Source organism: Sinocyclocheilus rhinocerous, unplaced genomic scaffold (genome assembly GCF_001515625.1).
Source record: "Sinocyclocheilus rhinocerous isolate Xijiao unplaced genomic scaffold, SAMN03320098_v1.1 scaffold25, whole genome shotgun sequence".
In the NCBI taxonomy this organism is placed as follows: domain Eukaryota; kingdom Metazoa; phylum Chordata; class Actinopteri; order Cypriniformes; family Cyprinidae; genus Sinocyclocheilus; species Sinocyclocheilus rhinocerous.
This window is the reverse complement of record NW_015647048.1, coordinates 888,772-907,738: the sequence shown is the minus strand read 5'-3', so window position 1 is coordinate 907,738 and position 18,967 is coordinate 888,772. Positions and strand designations below refer to the sequence as shown.

The window sequence follows — 18,967 nt, the reverse complement described above, 5'->3', positions numbered from 1 at the left end:
TAAATTTTGTTTAACTTGATGTGCTAAAATAACTAAAACTAAAATGAATTAAAAAAATTTAGAAGACATGAGAAACTACTAAAAGTGACAAAAACATGCAAATAACAAAAAGAATTCAAATGAAAAAGAAAATATAGAAACAAAAAAACAGTTAAAAATATTAAAACGATCTGTAATAGTATTTCAGTGATACTAAAACAGCACTGTTGTGGAGCTTGTGAAGTCATATGATATAAATACATCACTTTTCCTCTTTTGAATCTATTCAAATTTTTCATGTTTCGGATATTTTAAGCAAGTTAATCTAAAATGCTTTTTTTGTGACATTCAGTGCAACAGTTTTTCACGTTTCTGTGATTCAAGCTCATATTTCTAAAATAATGAATAGTTATACTGTTGTTATATCTCACAACATTTATCTTTTGTTTTTCAAACTTTAAAGAAAAAAACATTTTGTGAAATGTTTGGTTTGAAAAAAAATTTGTCTGTGCTTTAACTTTTCTTTTAACTTTCTTTAAAATATATAACAACTGGTTAGATATTTTGTATCCAATGCAGTTACATTCTGACATTTTTAAGCGAGACTCAAGAGTCTGTTTATGTTTAATGTTCAAGTGTGAATGTTTACATTTATATTCCTGCTGGGGCTTTAAAACAGGAACATGCTATCTTAATTCTTGACTTGAGATTTGAAAAAGTTCTATTTCCCAAGTGAAGTGACCATGTTTACAAAACAGATTTTGGATGGACAGCCCCTGCTCTTCATCATCTAGCTGAGAAACAGAGCCTGTGTGATTTCCGCCTGAGCTCCGTCTTTCAACACAGAGCAGGATTCAGAAGTGCTGCTCATTGAAATTCTAGGCTTTTGTGAAGGATCGTGCAGTCACTGTGTTCCCGCCGGGAGTCCTGTCACCTCGAAAAGCTCTCTCCCAAACCGTTCACACGTCAGACCCTGCTGTAGTTTCTGTGGTTTTGCCATCGTTTGATATTGCAGTGCTGGTCTGTCATTGAAGACCACCTGTGCTGTCTGCCATGCGCTTCTGCATTATGAATACTAATGAGTCATTCAATTAAAGGGATAGTTCACCCAAAAATGAAATCCTGTCATCATTTACTCGCCCTCAAGTTGTTTCAGACCTGTATGAGTTTATTTCTTCTGTTGAACACAATAGAAGATATTACGAAAAAGGAAAAAAGTTGATGGTCCCCATTGACTTCCATAATATGTTTTTCCATACTATGGAAGTCAATGGGGAAGACAACCCATATTCTTCAAGATATCATCTTTTGTGTTCAGCAGAAAAAAGAAACTCATAGAGGTTTGGAACAACTTGAGGGTGAGTAAATGATGACAGGATTTTCATTTTTGGGTGAACTGTCCCTTTGACTGCAGACAGATGACATGCATTGATTACGTAGTCATTTTAAAGTCCCATAAGTGAAGAAAAATCTCTGATACAGTGTCTGTACGACATTATACCAGCAGTTTTGGGCCTTTTACAGAAAAATCAATATGGCTTTATGTTTCCATCCATGTACTATTTGCTTTATTTGCAAATGTTTTATATGCTTTTCTAAAATAAAAATATGGCTCAGACGTTCTTTAAAAGCTTAAATAATGTCATGTTATGGTGAAATATGGCATTTGCAATGTGCCTTAAAGGCAGAGTTGACCCAAAAAGGAAAATTCTGTCATCATTTACTTGTTGCATACCTTTCTTTGTTCTTCTAAACCCAAAAGAAGATATTTTGAACAATATCAGTAACCAACAGTTGCTGGCTGCCATTGACTTCCAATGTATTTTATTTCCCCCCATACAATGAAAGTCAATGGCTACCATCAACTGTTCAACAGAAGAAAGAAACTCATACAGGTTTAGAACAAGTAAATGATGACAGTTTTCAATTTTGTGTGAACTATCCCTTTAAGCCATTAAACACACACACACACACACACACACACACACAGAGTTTAATTCTACAGTAACATAGTAAGTTGCTGCATTGCTTTGCAACCGCAAACAGCCTGCAATTTTAAGTAATGAACTATACTATTTGGAGAAGAATAATGGTGATAATTGCTAACAATAATAACATTTGATAAATGCAAATATTTACAGAACTTTCTGAACATTCGTCTTTTATTATATCACTATTGCATTTTTACATTTTACAAAAGCTCAAAAGCAAATTCCCAACACCCCTTCTCTTTAAAAATGTTGCAGTTATTAAGACCTCTCTATTAACTGACTCTAATGTCGGATGTGTGTTCTTGTCTGCAGGGATAGAGCTGTGTCTGCCGGGATGGCGTTTCTCCATGACCATGGTGGCAAACTTCATGGTGTTGGCGGGGCAGCTGCTCATGCCGGGACTGGCAGTCCTCTGTCGCGACTGGCAGATTCTGCAAGTAGTCGTAATCTGCCCTCTCTTACTCATGCTGTCCTATATCTGGTAAGCAACCGTGCCATGGCTGTTCAAAAATAAGTTTGTGTTTGGCTGTTCCTAAAACCAAAATTTGACCCGTTTACAGTCACGGTGAGTTTACAGTAACAGACTTCAGCTGCTGAAAAAGGCATTGCACTACTGTTTCCACTCTTCTTTATTAAGCGGCATAATCATTTTCAACTGTGCGGATAATGAAGAAAGTTGCTTACGAACCAAATAAGCACATACCAAATATGTTTTTATAGTAGTTTGGCGTAACGACTGCTAAAAATGGGCTTTGCATCTCAGATAAACGTAAAATTTAAAATTTCCAAAAAGAAAATACTTCAAATAATCATACATTTACTGTTTTTTTCACACAAAAGCAAACGTTTTCAGGTACTGATGCCATTGTAAAAATGCATCAAGCATGATTAATATATTCTATGAGAAAAATTGTCCAAAATCAGGTTACCGTAACAATGCAAGTAATTCAACTGGTGACCCACTTTGTGTAAAATAAAAGCGCTTTATAAAACCTCTAATATGGCTGGAGACTTCTCATTATTTTCTCATGTCAGTATACAAATGAACTTTTATATAACTAATAAGTGGTAGATGGAATAAGATGAATGCCGTGACAGTATGCTATATGAAATAATCATAGTATAAGAAGGTTTTTTAGTTCTTTCACATCTAATAATGATCGAGTTGTTTTTACTAGATGGTGTTTATGTATTTTATGTCTTACATTTTTTAATATAGTTCTTTGCAACTTGTTGTTTCACTTTGTTTTTGCCGTGAAGATAGCCTTGCTGTTGACATGGCCTTTAAAAAATCAATGAATGAACAATGTCAGTGTACATGATTTAAATGTACAGTATACTGTATGCGACATTTGTATATAACAATTTCCTTATGTTTAGAACATTTTCATTTACATAACAAAATGAATTGGGATATTGTGATAGTAGAAGGATTTTGTCACCATATGAGACATGAAAAAACTACTGCATGTGCCTATCAATGAATGTTTACTTTGTTCTTTGTGATCAATTTTGTAACAGTTGCTTTGTTTCAGTGTTTTTAGTTCTTTATTCAGCAGCTAACTTTCAATGATAATGCTCTGTTTTAAGTGTTTAGCCCAAAATAGATGTGGCAAAGTATATCTGTTTTCATTCATCAGGATTTTTCCGGAGTCTCTGCGCTGGCTGCTTGCGACGCAGCAGTACAGTCGCTCCAAATGGATCATGGAGCGCGTCGCGAAAAAGAACAACATCAATCTAGAGGAGGACGCAGAGGAGCTCATGACAGGTACACAACCAAAGAGAAAACAAACGCTGGACTTTTATAAGGTTTATAATGTGAAAAGTTTAGAACTAGTGATCCCAACAGCTTATAGCTTTAATATAATAACCATCTGTTTAAGATGAGTTCTAAATTGGAAAAATGCATGCTGCAAAATATCAGAACAAAATCTGAAAATGGCTAAAAACATGATTTATCAGTCCAGAGAAAACAATCGCAACCATCCTCCCATAAAAATCAATCAATCAATCAATGTAGGATTCTTTCTAGATTTAGATACTGCAATGCAAACTAGTTTTTGACGTCTTCAAAATACAAACCTATACCACTTCAGATTCTATGGCCAACAAAGTGCGGCGTCCTTCAGCTCATATTTAATTTACTAAATAATTTTGCGATGACTCAGTTCACATGTAGGCCTGTTCCCTATTTTTCATAATGCATTTAAATGTCTAACTAATTCACCATTATTTATATTCTTCCTCATGTTGTTCAACACTGGTATGGCTTTCTTCTGTGGAACACAAAACCGGTTTTGCTAACCAGACATCTATCCTGTATCCTCCATTTACTAGACCTGAGTCACCGTCAGACGGAGGCGTGCACAATCTAAAGTCAACAGTTAGTTGTGTTCGTGGCTCTGGCTGCTGGCAGTGTAAACATTTCAGGAGCAAAGTGCCCTACAAAGGCGAAACCTAGTAACTACACCTTGTTTTTGTCATCCAGCACGTGAAAGCTGCAACCATTGAATGCATTAATTGTCCCAACGTTTAACACTTTAAAACACTTTTTTTTTTTTTTTGTTAAATAAGTGCATCACTTAACTTCATGTAAAAATTTGTGACATGCAGTGACAACCAACAGCAGCTAAAGGCAGCGTAAAATCAAAATTAACTTAATGCATTTTAGTGGTCCTATTTGTATGCAATTAAATTCATGCATATTTTAAATAATATGACCTCATTATCTTTGATCAAAACGTCCTTACTTGATCTTGCTGTGATATTACTTCGATCTGCTGGTGTTTGTCAGACTGTGCTGCATCTAAGCCGGTTTTATTCTTATCTGCATACATTACATTATGCAGTGCTTACTTTTCAAAGCCCTATAAGCAACAATTTTTTCTTGTTCGACACAATATGGTAGTAAAGTCGGTCATAGTAAACTTCCTTTTCATGTCTACTTGAAGACATTAGAGCACACTGATGCATTTGTGATCGTTCAAACCATAAGAATCAGTTGATGACATTCATCATGCATTGGTGATCGTTGTTCATGATATGATGTATTATGCACAGCTGCAATTTATATACAAAATTCTTTCTCTTCAAGAATGTGGCATTTGAATGTGAAGAAAACAGACTTCTTGTCAAAATGATTGAAGGCAATGTAATCCCATTTGTTATCCCATAAATACGGTGGCCGAGAAGTGCAAAACAGCCTTTACGATGTGATACGAGATTTGAAAAGGGAGAGAAAAAAGTTCGGCAAAAGGTGGGATCGAACCCAGGTTGATCGCGTCAAAAAGCCGACGACACGCACTTATCCATCTGCGCTTATCCATCTGCGCCACTGGAGCTGATGTTTCACAGCCACTTTTAACTAAATGTAAATATACACTCCGTATTTTTTATTCCATAGTAAGGGCAATTCATACAATACATTTAAACTGAGCTACTTTAATACCATCTCCGAACTTTCTACCACGACACGTATACAGGAAGAACCAGCCGAAGAACAGCAGACTCGTGGTAGAAAGTTCGGAGATGGTATTAAAGTAGCTCAGTTTAAATGTATTGTATGAATTGCCCTTACTATGGAATAAAAAATACGGGGTGTCTATTTACACTTAGTTAAAAGTGGCTGTGAAACATCAGCTCCAGTGATACGTTGATTGACAGATGTCTCGTCCAGTCAGCGGTGAGTAATCCCAAACCAATGGCGCTGTCTCAAACTATATCTACCTCTTCCGGTTTGTCTGATTTGTCGTTGTGTTTTCTGACTTATTTTGTTTTCGAATTTGTCATTGTGTTTTCTAAATTGTTATAATGCTTTCTGAATTGTTATTTTGTTTTTTAGACTTGCATTTGCATTTGTAATTTGTTATTTTGTTTTCAGAATTGTGATTTGTTTTGCACTTCTCGGTCACCGTACATAAACCTCATGTTTTCTCTGAAATGTTTGATTAAGCACTTTGTTTTCTGCACTGATTTCAGAGCTGAACCAAGCCCTGCCAAAGCAACCCAAGAAGACATGCATTGTGAAGATGGTTGGCACAAGGAACCTGTGGAAGAATTTAGTAGTGCTCTGCGTCAACTCGTAAATATCTTTATATTATGCATCTGTGTGACAGTCGTGAATGTGGATGTTTATTAATTATTAAAAACATTCTGCTGATATTAAAGGGGTAGTTCATCCAAAAATGTAAATTCTGCCATTTACTCGCACTCATTTAAAAAAACCAAAACTTCGAAAATCCAAAAAGGTCATAAAGGCATCGTAAAATGATTCCTTATGAGCTATTGAATTAAAGGCTTTTTAAGATAAACAGCTTTAATAACTTTTAGGATCTTGTAAGTTTAGGTTTCCTGGACTTTCAATGGAGGCACAGAAACCTCTCAGGTTTCATTAACCCTCTTAACGCATTCGGGTCCGTTTTTAACCGGACGAGAGAGACACAAAATTTCTAATGGGAAAAAAAATGCATAGCTTTTCATAAGGGAAAGAAACTTTGCATATACTCAGATCCTCAAAATACACATTGTTTATTTTTTCAGATTTTGTACTTTTTTTTTTAATCACCTAAAAAAAGCTGTTTCGTGTTTGGGTCATTTTGTACCCGAGTATGTATGGAGTACTATTAGTGTCAAAAATACTTTCTGTAAAATTATCTAGTGTAAAAAAAAACTTTTGCTATTGTATCTTTTTTTTTTTTTTTTTTTTTGGTTGTGGTTCATGTTAGGGATGGGCGATGTAATCAAAATCTTATTTCACAGTATGATAATTTTACTTCACGATATATATCTTAACATAGCTTTTTTAATTTTATTTTTGTTGTTAAAAACAGGAATAAAGAAGCAAATTACAAACACAGTAGAACAAAAATACAAATTAAATAAACTTGAGTTTTTCGTCTTCAGTAGGTTTTTTAACATGTAGTAAGAAATACTACAGAAATTGAAGTGTATACCTAAAACACTGCATAGTCTTCACTGTATCAATCAAATATGAATTGATTCTTTTTTTTATAATTCAACTTTTTTTTTATTGTTCAACAGTCAAAAAGCTCATATCGCACTGTACATCATCACAGTATTCCATAGTCGCCTTAACAGTTACATATTTAGCCACTTGTCATCATCAGTGAGAAATAAACAACAGAGAAATACATGGAAATTAAGACGGTTGTCACACAGTCCTGCTCATCTATCCCATTTTTATATGTTGCCAGAAATGATCCCACGTTCTTTGCATTTCAGACTCCCCAACACACACTCATATGAAGCAATTTCAATCATCCCATTAATCCAGTCTTTCAATTCTGGTGTTCTGAGACATTTCCAGTTGCATAAAATCATTCTGGCAGCCGTAATACAACCAATCTTAAGAAGAATAAGTGCATTATTTGCTAAGTTGAGTACCACTGATTTATTTAAAGATTCAAAAGTGATTCAGTCAAGAGCAGTGAGTGATTTTCTCTTTGTCTTTTATTGTTTTAATAACATTAATGACACAGAAAGCAGCAGGTAAATTAGGCCACTGTCCCTTTAAGACAGACTGCACGGATCCAATATACTAAAACATATCCGGTCTTTTTATGTTATGTTTTAGTATACTGTGTTTATACTGTGTTTACGTGAATACTCCATGCAACGGGAATTTTGACAATTATGTGTGTATTTGACCATTCAAGCGCAATAAGACGCGAAAGAGAACTGAATTCGCGATCGCATGCTATCTGAGAGAGACACTGTCTGTGCTCGCTCCTCAGGTGTATCTCAGAGTTCTTTTTCACTGCTTATTGTGCTTAATAACTCTATTGTGCACGTCCCAAATTCGCGATCGCATGCTGCTTCGGCTACGTGTTCGACGGTCACCACGAGCACTGCATTGAGTTCTTCACTGCATACTGCGCTTAATAACTCTATTTAACATCTAAAAGTGTCCCACTCTTTATTTTCACATTCATGCATGATTCTTTATCACATTATGTCAGGTGTATATAACTTTTAAGTAGTACTACGTGGATATATTTGCATACTGCGAAATAAACAATATAGCAGAATCCGTAGCTGTAGACACTTTATGATATACAGAAAGAAGTACACGTAACGATATACAGAAAGAAGATTACAACTAAAAAATTTTGGAGAGTTACAGCAGTCAGAAATGAGTAGGAAGTGTAGAAGCTGCTGCTTTGAATGACTTCAGCATCTCTAGTTTCTCACACTGCGCTGGTGTGATCTTGGTCCACTCTTCTTCTTCAATAGTTCGGTGACTGTAGTGGGTTTCTTAGTTATAGCTTTGTCGCGAAGGATTTTGGTTTAGATCGGGGCTCTAGGCTGATTGGGAGATGCTTGACTCAGAATGCAAAAAGCAGTGTACAGATCTGGAATGCATTATGAGGGTTAATTCTTTATTTGTGTTTTGAAAATGAAGTATTTTGGGTTTGGAAAGGCTTGAGGGTGAGTAAATGAAGGCAGAATTTTAATTTTAGTGTGAACTATCCCTTTAACTCTGGCATTCAAAAACCTCTTTTTGTCTCCATCTTTCAGACTGACGGGTTACGGCATACACCACTGCTTTGCACGCAGCCTGATGGAGAAGGAAGACCAGCCCATGTTCTCTAATTTCTATGCCAAATACTACTCCATGGGGGGCATTGCTGTGGCATCATGCGTGGCGCTTTGCCCTGCCGTGGGCATGATGGGCCGGCGCGGGGGACTCCTCATGTTTATGATCATCACAGCCCTGGCGTCTCTCCTTCAGCTCGGCCTGCTAAACTGTGAGAGAACACACAAATCACAAACCCACACCGGTAGCACTGGACCCTCTGTGGGGGCTTGAACCGAATCAAACAGAATCACTGTCACACCATTTAAGTGATTAAGCTCTTTAACACATCTGAGTTTCCGCTGGAGAAGGCGGCTCATGTGGCCACGTAAACACACTGTATATGCTTCATTCTTATAGGTTTTTTAAAAAGTGTGCATATGCATGGAAAAGACAAGGAACAGAAAGGTTTGGAGAAATTATATGCAGTATGCATCTTAACCCTGTAAAACCCTAACATATGAAATAATTGTTCCGTTAAAAAAAAGTTTATTTAACCTTTAGATACGGTCTAAAAATAAATTTTTGTTTTGTATCATATTCAATACATCAGACTGGCTCATACAGGATAGTATGATATAGGAGAATATGGAGCTCAAACTCAAGGAGGAAAAACAACATAAACCTATTATTCAGAGGCCCAAACTCAGCAAAAATGTGCGATTCGGTGCAGATGCTGATATTTTCATGACTAAAAAGTAAGATGGAATTCTGATGCTTGTAACATAAATCAATGAGATCTTTATATCAGTATAACAGACTACTTACATAAAATGATTAGTAAAATAAATATCGTCGTCAGTCGTCACTCTGTATCTCCAATAAAGTCTTTGTAAGATGATATTTAAATACTTAGATTGATGATCAAAACATATAATGCAATGCAACACGATAATTGAGAGATGAACAAATAAACATTCCTCGAAAGCCTGATGATCATATTTGAGACTCACATTTGAACGATTTAAAAAAAAAAAAAAAAAAAAGATGTCTGGATGATCAAGTAAACTTAAGTTGCTTCAGTCCAGTAAGTGTTTATCTTGAAATATTACTAACAATATATATATATTTAAAAAATGATTGCGTACAGCAAAAAGACATGCTGTGACACACTGAAGGCATGTAACAGATTGTGTTCAACAGGTTTTCCAGCAAAATAATGTAAATTTTTATGTAAGCTTTAGAAATTTTTAGATATTTTTTATAGGCTTTAGAAATTTGTGCATCATACAGTATATGACACAGTAGGATCTATAGGGTTAAGCAGCTCACTCGCTATTACTGGCTGCCTGGTGTGCATATTAATGAAAGGGCTTCATTGGATTTCATCCCTGATCATTTGAAGCATACTGCCTTTACATTTTATAAGCACACATGCATATATTTAATTACTAGCCACGAGCTGCAAACTACTTTACTTTCTCATATATATATATATTTTTTTCCCTCTATGTGATCCGTCCATGATGAATGAAGTGGTGGGGAAGTACGGCGACATTATAAATATTGGTAAAGTATAAACACTATGCTATTTATGCAAATTTTTCATTATTGTTCTGTTTCATGTTAACTATTTTTTGTGCAATTCTTTCAATGTTAAAATATCACCTATGCTAGTTTAATATGCAGAAGAAACTAAAAATAAGACAATTACAGGTTTCATTAAAAAGTGTAAAACACTGTGGTGCTCTCAAAACAGTGTGAGTGTGCGTGTGCGTGTGTGTGTGTGTGTGAGAGAGAGTGTGTGTGTGTATTTGTGAGTGAGTATGCGTGTGCGTGTGTGTGTGTGTGTGTGTGTGTGTGTGTGTGTGTTTTGCCACCGCAACATGAACTCTAACTAATGCAATGAGTTTGGGTATAGATTATATACGCCTTTGACCAATGGCAGACTGGGTTGTTCGAGAAACCAGTTTGAAAACAGTTGTTAATTTTGTACGTGAGGCTTGTGGTTCAGAATTTAATACTGAACAACTAGTACTAACCCTAATCTCAAGTGCAAAGCAATGAAGTGACAAACAATAAAGGCAGAAGCTATTTGCACACAAGGACACCACATCCAATTATATTAATATCAGTTATATGCCCGTGAAACACTTTATTCCCGCTCTTATGCACTTCATTTACACTTTTCAAATATTTTCATCATTTTTGATATAAATTACAGTCTGGAGTGTGTAATTCTGATACATCCATGGCAGTGTTTATATATCCCAGCTCAAATTTATATTATGGTATACATGTATGGAATAAGTTATGAAGAACAGCAGATTGAAGATGCTTTTTCTGTGTTTTACATGCCTTCTGTAAGCTATTTTTTATTGGTTTTTGTTGGCAAAAGATGCCTATGATCCTTTGATCTTAGCGTTTCATTTTAGGAGGATTCTTTCATCCTTCTGTTTCACATATCTGCTGTAGTTGTTTAAATTATCCTGACCCCACGGGATGTTTCAATAGGGCAGCTGTGGTCTGTCTCCCTGCTTGCAATGATTGTCCTTTCTACGGAGTCTAGGGGCTGTTATGTCCTCTTGTCTTTACACAGACAGGGATCTACAGTATCCAGAGATGTGATTTTTCCATTGTATTTCCGTATTTTCCGACTTGAAAAGTATGACCCGCATGAATTGTGTAAATCCAAGGGGGGGGGATTTTATTTATTTATTTTATTAGGTTTTATTTCACGCATGGATAGTGTAACATCTAACAGCATTGCTCAAGCTTGTGATGCCATCTAGTGTGTGCAAAACACCCTTAGCGTCTCAGCCAGGGTCCAAAATTAACACTCAGCAAGCGAAAAATGCAAATAAAAATGTTTGTGAGTATATGAAGGGTGATATATTTTTGCAGAGCGAAGCACAGCGCTGTGTTCATTTATACTCCCTTATGACATGGACTATCTTCCCAAATTCATAATGAGAATAGTTTATAAATCTGTTGTCACCAAAAGAAAAGCTATAAAAACCTCTACAGTTTGATGTTTGAAAGCAAAGAAATTAAGACATTATTATTATTAAATACTACTTTTTTATTTTAAAGTATTATTTCTTTATTTATTTTTTGTAATTTAATTTAAAAAAAATCAATAATAATAATAACAACTTATTATTAAATATTCATATTTACTCATACTCATTATATTTTACAATACAATAGTATTATTGTTTGTTTATTTAATTTAATTTAATTTTTTTAATTTTTTTTAATCCAATGTCTGAAAGCTGAACTTTATTTGGACCTTGCAACAAGATTATGACCCAGCAATGAGGAAAAAAGAAAGCGTCCAGGTTATAATTTGAAAGTGAGCAGTATGTGCAAAAATGTGCAAAAAAGTCTTCAAACATCAATCTGCTGATGTAGCTCTATGCTCTAGAGTGGGTTATCCAGGTTGCTACAGTAGATGAGTGATAAATTTGTCCTCCTGACAATTGAGTTTTATTTTTATGGGCGTTTGCCAATTTTTATAAGCTTGTGCCATGGACACAAGAATAATTGAAAATAAAAACATTGAAAAAATGGTCAATATTATTCAGTATGAACATGCATATGTGTTGAAAACACTTTTTCATGAGTTATATATCATTTTTAAATTGTGCTGCATATGTGATGTATCTTTTTGAGGAATAAATAATAAAATGACTCACCATGTTGTCTTTCTCACTCCCCACAGACAGCTCTGGCACGCTGAACTCCAACTTTTCAAAGGCTTTCTCCATCATTGGCATGTTCTCCTCCCACGCTGTCAGCAACCTAAGCATCTTTTTTTGTGCTGAAGTCACCCCTACTGTGATTAGGTGAGCCAAACCACATGGGCAACTTTATGGGATAAAAATCAAAAAGGTCAAAGATCTTTCTTGTTTGTGCCATAATGAGGACCAGTGTTGGGGAAAGTTACTTTTAAAAGTAATGCATTACAATATTGCGTTACTCCCTAAAAAAGTAACTAATTACGCTGCTTAGTTACTTTTTATGGAAAGTAATGCGTTACGTTACTTTCGCGTTACTTTTTAAATATGAGCATTCTGAGTTTGCATTTCACTGTTTTAATTCATTTTGATGAATACTAAATCTGTTTTTGTGAGTGGGATGAATTAATGCACATTCACATTTAGTCTAGAACTACAGTAACATCATGTTCACACAGCGCACACAACGCCTCTGTACTTCCGATTTCTCCCAATATGAAGACAGGAGAGCTGTCAGTCAATACATGGGAAAACAAAGTAACTGGCGTTACTTTTTTGAAAAAGTAACTCAGATATTTTCTTGTAAATTAAAAAGTAATGTGTTACTTTACTAGTTACTTGAAAAAAAGTAATCTGATTACGTAACTCGCGTTACTTGTAATGCGTTACACCCAACACTGATGAGGACATATATTTATGAAATTTGCATCCAATTTGAAAATTTCCCCAATCTGGGTATGACTGACCCTAGCACTTCAAAGTTGGTTTTTATTCCAGTTATGCAAGATCAAACTTCAGTGGTAAAATGTGGCTAAAAAACCCTTTGATATTTAAGGCCAGTGTTTTGATAAATATCTTGTCCTTGTTCTTTGTGTGCTGTCTAGGGGTGGCGGTCTAGGCCTTGTCCTGGCCAGTGCTGGTTTTGGCATGTTGACTGCACCCATCATGGAGCTGCATAACCAAAAAGGCTATTTTCTGCATCACATCATTTTCGCCTGCTGCACTCTTATCTGCATCATTTGCATCTTGCTGCTGCCAGAGACTCGCAATCGACCGCTACCAGAAACGTTAGCGGACGGTGAAAGTTACACCCGCCAACCGTTACTGCCACCTCGCAAACCGGGCGAGCAACGCCTTTTGCTGACCAAGTCCGAGAGCCGCGAGTACGCGAGGGTAGGCGATACGCCTCTCCACGAAGCAGCTGCCACTGCTATTTCCACTATGGACTCCACAGCCTCATCCGCCATCGATCTTCAGATGCTCATTGATGCCCCCGGCCAGGCAGAGCTATTCAGTATGAAGACATTGACTTCTACCCAAGAGCAAGATGAAATCAAGCAATCTGCATCCATGCCGGAAACCTTTGCCTCATCCGTAGAGGATCCTCTCCTTGCCTCTATCCCAAGCACTTCTACCCCAATCGCTATTAATTATATTCAGACACCTAAAACAGAATCTCCAGCCCTTCTGCCTTCTTCAACTGAGGAAACTCCTTCGATCACCGATCCTACCCTCGAGTCCTCTACTTCTTCCGATCTCCAAACTCCTTCGCTTTTAGATATAGTTACACCAGCTGAATTCCCCTTGCCGGTTGCTAACGATATCAACATCCTAACTGAAGTGGGCTCTACAGGTCCTGTCCCAACCTTTCCTCTCTGCACAATCAACTTGTCTGATCCATCCACCGGACAATCACCCACTCCGCCTTTAAATGACATTCCTCCCTCTTCCTCAATAGACTCTCCTGTTCCCCTAGTCACCTCTTCCCCAACAGAACTGTCTTTACTACCAATATGCTCAAGTCAAGTTAATGCCATCCCAGTTCAATCCTTTTCTTCACCCATAGATCCCGGCGCTCCATTGTTACATTTAGTCGCCCAACCTGCGATTAACTCCATAGAATCTGGCCCTCCTTCACCAGCCGTATTGGAGCCAACCTTAAGTAATGGTACTACTCTTCTTGCTACTGTGAGTTCGACTGCACCTCATGCCACAACCACTGACTCTGTTACAGAATCCAGCCACCCGCTTATGACGAACTTGACTGTTTCCTCGCCTATTGACTCAGGTACACCTACAGACATTGACTTGCCCATCACAGAAACCAATACTGCCAATGGGGAGACATCTTCATGACGGAAACATTCGCTCCACGTGACTTGGTGGGCTGCCTCATTATCAAGAAGCAATTCTTGTCGTGGGAGCTCATGCCAGTCATTGCTAGAAGTATTTTTATTTTCCAGCAGCCATGACCCGAGAATGGCAATGCAAGGAGAAGGTATAAAAGGATTTGACTGAAAGGGAACAACTACAATGGTCGATGCTCAAAGGGTTTTTACTCTCCTTACTTTAACAGCCTTCTTAGGGGTCGTTCACACAGAACACGTTTTCCATTCCAATGTGCTATTTTCCATAGTTTTTCTGTGTAAACGTGCTAGACGGACATGTATGACCGTTGCGCTCGTGTCTCGTGTTTTGTGCAGCATCTCGCACATGAGCACCATGTAGGGCTGTCAAAAAAAATTTGAATTTCGAATATTCGTCGAATTTAAAATAAAAATCCACATTCGAATGCAAAAACGTTGCATTTGAATTTTAGGTGTGCGTTAAGGAGACTGCCTTATAAGTGGTGCACGAGATGCGATGATGATGTAAGTGTCGTTGCATTTTAATGTTTTTGTTAGCCTATCTAGTTAAAGCCACTGGATGCAGCGCTGCTGCGTTGTTAATTACAAATATTGCGGGAAAAGAGAAGATCAATGCGGAGAAGATCTTGTTTACGTCAAAACTGAAACCAAGCCATTCACACAGAACGCATATTTATCACATTTTCTAGAGGGACATCTATCACCGTTGCACTCGCGTCTCGCACAAGAGAGCCGCATGTTTAGAAAGCCATGTAAAATTAATGTAAGTTCAACTTTGAATAAACATATCTCGAGACTTTATTTGTTTTGTTTATAGTTGTTTAAGCAACTTAATTATAATTGGTTTATAAACATTATTTTAAACATTATGCAATTTTTTTCGCAAATAGTCATGTTATCTTATACTTTGAATAAACGTGCATTATATTTTGCTTGATGCGCCCTCTTGTGGCCTCAGGAGAGAAGCTAAAAGCTTTTCTTCACCCTAACTGAAATTACGCATTTTAAATTCGAATATACGTAATAAGTAATTAGTTTTTCAGCCTTTTTGACAGCCCTAGCGCCGTGTTTTTAAAACACCATGTCAAGTTAAAGGAATTTAAACTTTTAAACCGCGCGGCTCATCAATGTCAATTCCAAAACAGTGGACCAATCAGAAGAGCCCGGAGGCGGGGCAAGCGGTGCCAGCTTTTGTTGACGGTATCAAGTTGGCATGGCAACTGTTTCATTTGATGAAAACATGGCGGAGGAGGAATTCTGCGCTGTGCTTTTTTTTATAACCATTCCTGAGTGCTGTGTGTCACGTTTTTAGATGCAAAGACGCGTTCTGTGTGAACGGCCCCTTACTGTGGTGCCAGTAACTGCTTTTTTGGGCAGCTAGATCCAAATTTCCATGTGTTATCATTAAGCTTGTGTTATTACAAAAACGAAGACCAATAGTGACAAGTTCTCACTTGAGTCACTCTGGAATTTCATATAGTCTAGTAATTAGGCTTACTCATATCTGATTTTTGATGGTAATTAACAACAGGCAGGATCAAATTAGTCAAATGTGTTTAATTCGGAGTCATTTTCTCTCAATGATTTGACTAATTACGTCTATAGAACATTTGCAATATTCAGGTGGGAAAACAGCATCTGTGAAGTCCAGTAACAAAGGGAATTTCTCAAAAACCCAACACTGTATATTTAACACTGGGAATGTTTGCCAATGAGTCTTGGAGTGGAAGGCAAATACCTCTATGAATTAGGTGTCGAAGAAACACTAGTTTCTGTGTTCAAAAGAAAAAGTGAAGAACCATATGCATATTTCCAAACTGGATGTAAAATAGACACTACACGGAGACTTCTCAAAATGGTATTCATGTGGTATATTTTATTAAGCTAATGTTTTTTTAAGTTAATAACTAGATTCTGGAGGGGGAAAATAATTTTGAGAAATACAGATTATATACTTTGGCTTAAGTGACCACAATACACTCAATCAAGTGTATGCGACAGATGTATTGTGAATGTGAAAACTTTTGTAATTTATGCTACTGTGGTACTGATGTACAGTGGTACTGACTGCTTAAAACAAAAAAAAAACAAAAGCAAAAAAACAAAGATTTTAGGTTACTATGTCTACTATGTCAATGAGTGTATGCCCATTGGTATTTTGTTACCATGTCTGTGGCACTTTATCGTTCACAGTGACAAAAAAAAGCATGTGAACATGAAAATGAGTGACGTTGAAGTAATGAAGACAAATAATAATTTGAGGAATGACTACAATTGTCATCTTTCATTTGTGGTACATTTTTACCCACAGCAATAATATATTTATAATGTGCGACCCATGCCATGACTTTAAAACATTTCAGATTTTTTAAATTGTTAAAAATCAAAATACTAATATTTAATACTAATTTTGAATTGCTAAAAATATCCCCTAAAATACTGTATCAGGTGAGTGTGCTTATTCATAAGTTTGGCTAAAACAATTAGAGGAAATTTTCAAATTCAAAGAATTTTTTTTTTTGGAATATTCTTAATCATTCCAGCTAATATTTAGTTTCTTTTTATCTTCAATAAAAAGTATTATTGCCCTGAAGTACGTAAAATTTGTAGAAAGGTTTTTGCTTATTTGTTCATTTAAATAACATATTTTGTATTTTGAGTTATTCCAAGGACGGGGCATTTTCTTCGCAAATATATCATGGCCTTCTATTGTATCTGGTGACCTCCTTTAACTTCTGCTACTGTAGTTCTGTTGTTACATTTGATATACACATTCTGAGTGATGACAGGTCATTCATTTTTAAGCATGTTACATCGAAAGAACAATCTGAAAAGAAAAATCACACTTTTCCATTTGCATTTGCAGCGTGACTTTGTTAACATGATTTGCCGTTGAGATTTTTCCAAACTGTTTGAAGCAATACAAAGGTCTTTCACAGTCCCAACTGGGATTCAGCTGTTTAATGAAACTGATGTCCAAGCCAAAAAGTGTGGAGAAAGATAAGGCCAGAAAAATATTTAACACAAGTGTGCAAATAGTGACGTGAATGCGTGGCCAGTGCATGCTTAACATGAGCTCTTCTAATGTTGCTCTCAATAATCAAGATTTATGAGAGCAATAGTTTTACCTTCAGTGCTTGTGCCATTGAACCACATTAGCTTCAAACATATAAAACTTTCTCAGCAAGATCTTTCAAGCTTTTGATTTGCCATAGTTGATCTAAAAGAAAAAAAAACTCACCTGAAGAGTTTACTGTCTGCTATACTGCTTCTTACAGCAACGCTGAGAAAGAAACACATACTTGCAATCTGAAATGTGTCAAAACTGTAATTCAAAACGCAAAACAACAACACATGAGGTTGATTGGAGAAGGTATGTTTTGGGCCAAACTCTCTTGTGTAGAACCAAATCTCTTCCTCCACCACACTTTAACAACTCGCTTTTTGACACTATATAGATCAATCGGATCACAAACAACATTATTTCCTTCATTTTACACAGCTCTAATTGAACAGGTTATATGCCTTAACACTTAGGAATACACATAAGAAAGCTATATTGTGACTGCGCTTCCATGGGCAAGACTCATTATACCAAACTTATACTCAAAAGTCACCCTAATAAGAACAACATTCCATATTTTCAAATAGAACCATTTGACATGCCAGTCTTGAGAAGGAGTGAACAGTACAGTGTTTAACATTAAATTACTGAGGTGCACTTCACATTTGCAGATCAACCACTACATATATTTGAACCACATCAAACTGACCTCTTATAAAGCTAGTAAACTGACCTGTCTGATGTGATCTGGAGTGGTCTAGAAAAATTTACATTAGCTAGCCAATGCAATTCAAAAATTGTGATACCTTGATTATATCTCATATACTTGAAAAGGGAATTTAATACAGGTATTCCCTCAGAATGTAAGAACCAAGAGTACTGGCAAGAGGATGAATGTCAAAAACCTGATTGTTTTTGGATTTAATGTAAAATTTTTTAACATAAATAATGCACATGTATATAAAGCCATATGTGTCGTAATATACGTTATTGAATAAAATATATTTATTGATATATGTTGATTTACTGATGCATGTGTAAATATATATATGTGTGTGTGTACAATTCTTTCTGGTCCTCGAATCTGATTGGCTGAGAGCTTTTTCCAGCAGCGCGATATTCTAGTGATAACAGAACTCTAACCGTTTCACCGTTTGTATCACTCCGCTTGCACTATTTCTCACAGCGAGAGTCAAGGACGGACGCCCGTATCCACTATAATTTAAAAAATAATACTGTTTTTTTTTGTTTCACAGAATGTAGTTTTAAGAGTTTTTTTAGGTGAGAATGTAGTAGTTTAGACTTCAAATATGCAGTTAATAAAGATGTTTTTAAAATTAGCTTCGATGTTTTGGGAGATGTGAGCTCCAGGGCGTCAGCGGCCGTTCAGCGCTCATGAACCCGCCGAGAGCAGCCTCACCTCGGCCAGATCTTCTGGCTCTGATGTCTCTATAGTGGTTAAACATGAGATATAATTTGTTTTGGGTAAATCTAATGCAATCTTTGGTCTC

General features: G+C 36.4%; 1 protein-coding gene across 1 annotated transcript in view; it reads left to right on the top strand.

The window, feature by feature from the left end:
• Window positions 1-14,804, top strand: part of LOC107708605 (solute carrier family 22 member 23-like) — a 47,786-nt gene extending 32,982 nt beyond the window's left edge. Inside the window, exons 4-10 of the mRNA XM_016512878.1 lie at window positions 2,283-2,451; window positions 3,611-3,738; window positions 5,949-6,051; window positions 8,508-8,737; window positions 10,042-10,074; window positions 12,230-12,353; window positions 13,130-14,804. Of these exons, the coding sequence (XP_016368364.1) occupies window positions 2,283-2,451; window positions 3,611-3,738; window positions 5,949-6,051; window positions 8,508-8,737; window positions 10,042-10,074; window positions 12,230-12,353; window positions 13,130-14,381 (2,039 nt within the window). The 3' untranslated portion in view covers window positions 14,382-14,804. The remainder of the gene's footprint in view (window positions 1-2,282; window positions 2,452-3,610; window positions 3,739-5,948; window positions 6,052-8,507; window positions 8,738-10,041; window positions 10,075-12,229; window positions 12,354-13,129) is intronic.
• Window positions 14,805-18,967: the final 4,163 nt, after the last annotated feature.